The 8,769-nt window shown below is 36.9% G+C and overlaps 1 protein-coding gene across 1 annotated transcript in view; it reads right to left on the bottom strand.

The window, feature by feature from the left end:
- The window catches only part of LAMTOR3 (late endosomal/lysosomal adaptor, MAPK and MTOR activator 3), a 13,149-nt gene extending 7,132 nt beyond the window's left edge, over window positions 1–6,017 (bottom strand). Inside the window, exons 1-3 of the mRNA XM_011361523.2 lie at window positions 5,824–6,017; window positions 5,457–5,502; window positions 2,878–2,912 (exon numbers count right to left, since the gene is read on the bottom strand). Of these exons, the coding sequence (XP_011359825.1) occupies window positions 2,878–2,912; window positions 5,457–5,465 (44 nt within the window). The 5' untranslated portion in view covers window positions 5,466–5,502; window positions 5,824–6,017. The remainder of the gene's footprint in view (window positions 1–2,877; window positions 2,913–5,456; window positions 5,503–5,823) is intronic.
- Window positions 6,018–8,769: the final 2,752 nt, after the last annotated feature.

Below are 8,769 nucleotides of genomic sequence, written 5' to 3'. Positions count from 1 at the left end.
AAAAAAAAACACATGGAATAAATTAACTTTCATGAAATAGTCTGCAGAAATCTAAACCTTAAAGCTTGCTAAAACAAGTGTTTTTATTCCAAAAGTAAATGTTATATTAGTATTCAAAGACATCATACTTAGTTTTAGTCATATAATGATGAAACATTTGGTTATTTTAAAACACATAAAGTTCTAACTATTAAAGCCTAAGACTGATTTGGGTCACAACTAGATTTTAAAATACAAGTCTAAAAATTAAACTTGCTGGAGAAAAAAACAAAACCACATATATTAACATCTGTAGCTGTCTGAGTTGGTTGTTGAGAGGCACAGCAGTCAAACGATTATAAAAGCATGGGCCCACAAGCTCTGAAGCCAGGCTGCCTGCATCCTAATCCCTTAACTTTACATATATATAGCAACGAATCAAAGTGTATATTGTACTACTTTTCTTTATAAGTGTTCAACATCATTATTTCTTCATTCTTTTAGGATTCAATAAGCTGACTTTCAAGAAATGGTCATGAATAGGAAATTAATCTGGTCTCAGTCATGAAAAAAAAAAAAACACATGGTAGTAATCCCTTTCCTTCCATCACGAAAAGATTTTCATTGTTTTTACAAATATCATTTTAACAATTATCAACTATGCTTCTGTTCCTCTATTTTGTCTCCAGTGTGGTATTTCTCCACTTCTCCACCATCACCAATTTTAGCAGTCTTTCAATATACTATGCCCAACAAGGTAAATACAGATTAATATAGAAAGCCCTCATTTTTGTACTTCTAATTTGAACACATTTCAGTTGTCAGTTTAATTAAATAACACCACTCCCCCTCAACAGCCCAGGTCAAATTTCAATAAGTATGGTATATTAACTGAATAAGTGTATAAAGTACAGACTTCTCTAACTCTTCAGGTCACAAGTCACTATGTAAATGGCTATAAATAACAGACAGGCATTGTGATCATTAACCAGTCACATCACTTCTTTCAAAGTATATTGGTGACTGGTCACTGAGCATCTGTTACTCAGTTTACGTGAGAGCAAAGTATATAGCTTTAGCTCATCTTTCAGTGATATTTAAAAAATAACTGAAATAAGGCCAATAAAGATGAAATACAGCAAAGAAATGAAAAGTGATAATGCTGAAAGTGAAATCTAAATAGAAAGCAGAGTTAACAAATAGCTGGCTGAGGAAATATTGACATTATCACTGCCTGGAACGAGATGTGCAGCCAGAGGAACTTAGTGAAGGCAGACATTGACATAAATGAGAAAAGTGGTTGTGATGAAAAGGATGATGATATCTCAGAGGAAGTGACACTGGCAAAAAAATCTCACATAAAAGAACTCTTGAGACATTTTACAACATTGAAAGCCTAAAGGACAAAAAGTTGGACATTGATCCAAACTTAAAAAGGAGTATGCCAATTTGCCAAAGCATAGAAAAGATGCCTGCTCTTTATCTTAAAGATACAGCTTTCATACATCTTAAGGTATATGAAAAGAAACATGGTAGGCAAACACTGTTCAAACTACTCTTGGTAAGTTTTTTACAAAGAAATAAACACTCTTAATTCTCAATGTTTCTACTGTTTTAAGTTACAGTGAATTAAGCAAGTACTAGTTTTAGTATTTGTTTCCAGTCCCCTAAATATAACAAACAAGAGAGATTTCAATGTTTTGACAAAAACTTTTAAAGATCACAAAAAAAAGCTAATTTTTCCCTTTGATTACAAAAATTGCTTTGGACAATTTCAGCTTGTGTAGTCATTGCTATGGCCCTGCAGCACTGTGCAAAGCTAGGACTGCCTGTATTGCTGATCATAAGGTCGAGAACAGAAATCAGCAGCTGGTCTTTAGTTTGTCAATATTAAGAGAAAAAGAGTAAAATTAAATTTAAGTATTGCATTAACATAAAATCAATGGTAATTATTTAATACCTCAACAGTGTTTTATTCTTGATATGAAAAAAATATATAAATTAAAAATAAAAGATAATATCATCAATCACCAGTGGTCTGTAATCAGAGTAAAGGCACAAGTCAACAGCAAAAGCCACACCAAACAATTCAAGAAAAAATCCAAACAAGGTTTTTCCCTCTACCTACAGAAATAAACTGATGTCTAAAACCTTTTTAAATTTCAAAGATTTGGAAGATAAGAAATTTAAAAAGAAATAAAAAGACCTCGGCATATATTTTACTGTAGTCTCTCACCAGTTATTCAGTTATTCTGGAATGTGGAAATGAATGTCTCAAATTATATTCCTCTCTTTCATGTCCTTAACTCCAAGGTATCATTTTACACTAAACTAAATGTGAATTTTAATTAAACTAAAGCAACGTCATTTCGATCAGTAAATTTTCTAATATGAAGTTTCCTGTCCTCGATACAAAAGCCTAATTTATAAAATGTTACATCCAATGGACTGTGTGCAGGCAAAAGAAAGCCTTATGAGTTTTCCAAGTATAAAATGTTGTCTAAATCTAACATTTTGGGGTTTTGCAGACTCAAAAATTAGGTCTTAAAGTCATTATTAAAAAATAAAGACAAGTTCTTAGGTTTTTTTCCCCCAAAATTACTCTACTTCAAAGTATAATCCAGTAAACTGCTATGATAGTATATTTGAAAGAACTCTAAAGTGGCAAGAAATCTAATTTATAGTCCTCTGGCATCCACTTGACATTTAAGCTGGTATAAGTCTTGTAACTTCTCTAGATCTCATGTTATTTATCTGCAAATTATGTTATGTTAGGTATTTGAAAGTGAAAAGTAATAGCATAATATACACACAGTGTTAGTCTAAAATAGCTAGAAATAAAATGCTACACAAAATGTTATATAGAATTTATATTGTAACGAATTAGCAATTTTTTACCTTGGTAATTTTTTATACAGGAATCGCTTTAGGTCCTGAAAGAGAATATAAAAATAAATCATATAATAATAATATGCCTTGCACTAGCTCTTTATAGCCTGTCCTAGCCATATTTCAGGTATCTTAAATCATAATTCATAACCTTTCTTGTGTTTTACTTTTTCTAATTTTGACACGTTTTGTGACTTGGAGCTAGTTAACTAACCCTTTTCTCTAAGCCTTAGTTTCATTTGTTAAGTAGGGATAATAATAGAATCGATGTCATAATATTGTTTTTAAAGTTTAAAGTTTATGAGAAGATACATATAAAGTGATTAGCATATCTGAAAATGGGAAACACAAATACATATTAGCTATAAAACTGGATCATACTTTTCCTATTTCACATCCTGCTGCTACTGTTGTGTTCACTTGAGATTATATTATGAATCTTTCCACATCTACATACAGACTTTCTTACATCACTTTAACAATCTTGGTAAGTTGATTAACTTCTCTAAAATGCAATTTCCTCACATGACTAAAGATATAACAATGTATGACAAGGGTTTAGCATGGAACACAATTAGGATGAAAGAAATAAAAAATTATTTTATTTTATTCATCTAGGAGATTTCATTGACAATCCAGGTGTCAATTATGAGTTCTACATAGATAAACTAGATCTACTGTTTTGGAACTCGAATCCCTACTATTCTTCAAACCTAAATATTCATTTTATTTCATGTCACCACTAGTTTACCTTTGCTCTCATTTTAAACACACAAAAAAATCTCAACTCATCATGTTTCACCTGAAATTCAGATTTCCTCAATCTCTTGTTTCCACTAATAGCACTACCAAGCCCGTTTATTCAAGTGACACTAAGAGTAATATTTAACCCTAATCTCAAATTTGTCACTTTTAAATCACCCGAGAAGTCAAATGTTTTTAAACTGATCTCTTCTCCTTATCAACTGACATTTTATTTATTTTCATTTTATTTTTTATGACTTGCACTAGCATAATTGGTATGCTGATCTCCCATTTCTATTCTATACAGTTCTACGCAGTGCCAATAATGGTATTATTCTTCTCAAAAGCCATAATTGCAGTGATTTTCAACTTCAGGTATGGATAACACATAAGGTGCATTAACAAACAAAACAAAAAACCCCCTGATGCCTGGGTTGGAGATGTTCCCAAGATGACTCTCTAGGTAGCTGAGGTTGAGAACCAGTGTTTGAAAGCTTTCCATTGTTTATTACATAAAAATTCTTTAGACATTCGAGACTCTCTACAATATGGTTTACAATTAAGTGTATAGTCCTGCTTCCTACCACTCCCTCATACCTATCTGCAGCCCCAGCTAAACTGGGCTACTTATAGCTCCTCCACACCCACCTCTCTTTCCTATCTAATTCTGTTTATGCTATCATTCTGCTAGTAATATTCTCCCTCTCAATCTCACTTTTAAAAAAATTGCTTCTCATCATTTAGAGCTAATCTCAACTGTCATATACTCCAAATAAGCTTTACTGATAAACACAAACCAATGTAATCCCTCTCCTTTGCATTGCCACACAATAATGTATATATATGTGATCACTTGCCTACTATTTTCTTAAACTATCAAACCCTTAAGGAGAGGAATTCTACGTTATTCATCTTTATTTCACCCACAGCCCTTATTACAGCAACGACTGCAAGGCAGATGCTCAATAGATATTTAGTGATTTCATTATGCCTGAATAATGTCTCGAAAATATAATGAGACGCCCCAAAATGGAGTGATAAAGGCATAAAAAGTTGCTTAATGTTGAAACACATAATCTTGCAACCTAAAAAGAAAAATCAGATTCCTATTAATACTGAATGACTAGTGTAATAGTTAAGCGCATGGACTCTGGAGCCAAACTGCTTGGGTTGGTATCTTGACTCCACAAGTACTAGCTGTGTAACCTGAGGCAAGTTACTTGATCTTTCTATGCCTCAGCAGTCTCATCTATAACACAGGGATAACACTGCTTACCTCCTAAAGTTGTTTTTAGAAACAAGTACATGTTCAATATTTAGAACCAGGATGTATGTAAGCAAAGTAACAAGATATAAAATATAAACATTAGTACTAGTATTAATTTCTGGCTGTTTCTATTAACTAGCACAATTAAGTTACCTAAATTTAGAATTTGGCTTTTACTGCTGTGAAGAGGTATCAGTTGGAAATCACCTAAAAATGCTACAATGAACCCAGAAAACCATCACGACCACTGGCTAGGCAGGAAAAAAAAAAAGGGATTCCAAGTAGCAAACCATCATTTAAAATTGAAATGATAAATATTCGGAGCCTCTCTATGCCCGCAGGGTTGTGTTGTGGCAGGAGGCACCTAAGTGTCCTGCAGCCCAATTCCAGGCAGAAACTCAGGGCCCCAGAGAATTCATTCACATTAATCTCTAACTCCAGATCCTAGAGAAAATAAAGGTGTGGAGGGCCAAAACAAAAACGAATTTCTACTTGGGAAGAACCCACTCTCGCCTCCCAGTAGCCTCCTCCAAACTCCCCACCCTCTCCTTCCTCTTGTGCTAGGGTGTTAACTCACATCCGCCATGACGAACCCCTTTCTCCCGCAGGGTCAATATCCACGCCTGAAAAAGAAACTCCTGGTGACTCTCCGCTCGTGGCTTTCTCGCCCTCCCCAACACCACCTTAATAAGCGCAGTCAGCTCTCATCAGGGTCAGAGATGAGTCTGCGGCTCTAGGGCTGGGCGCAGGGAGATCGATGGGAAACGGAGTTCCCAGATGCCCACACGGGTAGCCGGGATGCCTTACTTCAGCCAACTCGGCCTCCCCAGCCCCCAAGGTCTAAGGCCCAAAATAAAGGGGAAGGGTTGTCCTCTCTTCTTCCAGCTCACCGCCCTTGCCACCCGCGGGCCCAGGCCTGAACATCGGGCAAAGTGGCTCGTTACCCGGTTTCTGGGCCGCCTGGTTCTCTGGGCAGCAGAGTTCTGGGCTGCCTGCTGTCCTTCAAGGACAACTTCAGAAGCAGGTTCCTCAGAAAGCTACCCTCACATGACTTGTGACCTCTTCTATGCTCCAGGAAGCACTTCCTACGCCTCCGACGTCTGGTGACACGGGACTTCCGGGAAGGTGCTGCGGAAACTGGGAGCGCGCGGCCGTGCGTCGCGCCCCGCCCAACTCCGGCCCTCCGCGGCTGCCTCCTGCGCCTGCGCAGACACCAGAGCGTCGGGACACCGGCTGTACCAGGGCGGGTTTGTGTGAGATTGCTGCGCCTTAACTCCGTCCTAGGAAGGCATGCTAAAAGACATTTTTTGTGCGGAGAGGGTGTATAAATTTCATTAGTTTTGCAGGATCTATTACCTTAAAACCTGTTATTTTAGATGAAAAATTTGGCGTCGCAAACTGAACAGCAAGCAGATTGCCCGTGATTGCAAGTCCCACGTCCATAGGTTTCAGACCCCACTTTCTTAGTCTGTTTTGGCTTTCCCCTGTTTACCACCACCCACTGCTCTACTCAAGATCTTGTCTAGGTTGAATTGAGCCGTGGGCTTTCTGGAGTTCTCACGATTATGGGTGCACCTCAACATAAGCAGACATTGGATAACCTTTATTGGCTCTTGAATTAGAAGTCTGTGCATGTAAGAACTGCCCATATCATTTTTTGTTTGGTGCCTTGCTTGTTTGCACATTTAACAAAGACCTGCTGTTGGTGGCAGGAAAATGAGGTCTGCGGGAACTTGTTTACGATTTATCTTCAACTCCAATCCTTAACAAGAGAGCAAGAAGAATTAACTCTAGCCCAAAACGTAGTGATAAGAATTGGATATTTCCCAGTTATTCCTGGAAGATGAAATGGTAAACAACAAAGCTCCCAAATGTTACAAATGACTTGTTACAAGTGAATTTAACAATTCCACAGCAATTGACATCATTGAAGATCACTTTTTTCATCATTTAAACCCTTTGTTTTCTTAGCTTCTGGGACACAGCTCTATTTATTTCAGATCCTCATCTACTCTAGTATTCCAACTTTTAAATGATGGCATTTAAAGCTTGCCTTTGGTTTCTCTTTTTCTCTTTCCACGGTGTCCTAAGAATGTGAGTCTTAAATCCAACTTTCATCTGAGTTCTAGGTTCACATTTTCCGCTGCTTGTTGGATACTGGATAGATAGATATTTCTACGTACATGTCTTACTGTCAGCTCTAACTCAAAAGCTTTAAAAGGTTCTCCAGTAAATCTTTCTCCTGATGTATGTCTGTGTTGGTTTCTTGATTCTACTAGTCAGGTGTCATGTGTGCTCTTTCCTCACGTCATCTGTAGTTTTTCAATTCTTTGTTCAAACCATTATTCTATTCAGCAAGACTATATCAACAGCCACTTAATGGCCAGATAAACCTTCCTAGAACCATACACATTACTGCTGCTCAAACAAATCTTTAGTTATGCACCATTGCAGACAGTGATAAAGTTGACAGTCTCTAATCTGGCACTTTACATATGAATTTTACTTCTGAATACATTCTGATGTGAATCATACTCCAGCCAAATTGATTACCTCACCCTTCCATCAACACGACCTTTCCCACACTGGTTCAGGAGGTTCCTTTCACCTGATAAGATTACTTTTCTTGTAGGGGAGGACAAATTTCCTCCTACCCTCTTAAGGTTCTGTGGCTGGCCCTAAGAATTAAACTGACATAGACAACAGGAGGAAAATCGTACAAATTTATGTAGCGTATTTATGTATACATAGGAGTCTTCAGAAGGAAATGAAAATCCGTAGAAGCTGTTAGGCCCAAAAGTTTATATACATTTTTACACAAAGATGATAAATTGTGGAGATGTGACAAGACAAAAGGGCTTAGACTCAGGGCAGTTAATTATGGGACAGTGACTACTGAATATACTGGGGAAACTAATGGGAGATAAAGGTTATTTTATTAGGTTTCTTTGTACAGGTACATTTTGGCATCAATTCCCTGTCTCTAGTGATAGGGATGTTCTCTTCTGGGTAGAGGGAAGGCACCTTATGGAAAATTTAATGACCAGTGTTAGGTAGAAAAGAGGTCAGAGAGCCCTTCCTACATCTATTTCTTAGTGCTTTCAGCTCAAGAGTCGATATGCCGAAGTTGCATATTTTATGGTGGCATGTGCTGAACCCCTTCACTATTTAAATCTCATTTCCTTGTAACACTTTCTCACCTATCATTCTCTTGAATGCTACTATATACTACCAAGAATAATCAATACTTATTTGTGCTTAGATGTCACAGTTTTTGTTTCCCCAATGAGACCATAAAGTCTAGAAGACTGGGGCATGTTTTACTTTTTTTTTTTTTCCAGTTTCTTGTGTAAGTTTCTTGCACTCAGCAGGCACTCATTTGACATTTGTGGAATAAGTTATTAAAGTGATTAAAAGAAACCATTAACCTTGGCCCTGACTTTCACCGTTTCCCCACTCCCCACCCCCACCCAAATTTAGAAACAAGTAAAAATATGAACTCTAGCAAGAATTTTTTAATCTCTGGAGATGCTTTTCATTTTTTACAAAATTTTCCACCTTAATTACCTTAATAAATGGTAGTTGACCTGGAAAATATCTTTTCCTTCCTCTCGAGTGGCAAAAAGGGAGGGCATAGTTTTCCAAAATCTCCAAACATCACTATGTTCTCAAATAGAAAGAACTAATAAGATTTCTAATTTCCAAGTGTGATGGTTTCTGAATTATAGCATGTTAATGGGAGAGTTCCTTATGTACTCATACTCAGATCGATCCATTTGCATTTACTCATTAATACCACTGCTGTTAGTTTAGGACTAAGGGAAATATTTACTGTTCTAAAAGATGATCAGCACTATGTACCAGTTCGCCGAAGTGGGTGTACCAGATGA

The sequence above is a fragment of the Pteropus vampyrus genome, unplaced genomic scaffold (assembly GCF_000151845.1).
Source record: "Pteropus vampyrus isolate Shadow unplaced genomic scaffold, Pvam_2.0 Scaffold67, whole genome shotgun sequence".
In the NCBI taxonomy this organism is placed as follows: domain Eukaryota; kingdom Metazoa; phylum Chordata; class Mammalia; order Chiroptera; family Pteropodidae; genus Pteropus; species Pteropus vampyrus.
This window is presented reverse-complemented; position numbering and strand designations above follow the sequence as displayed.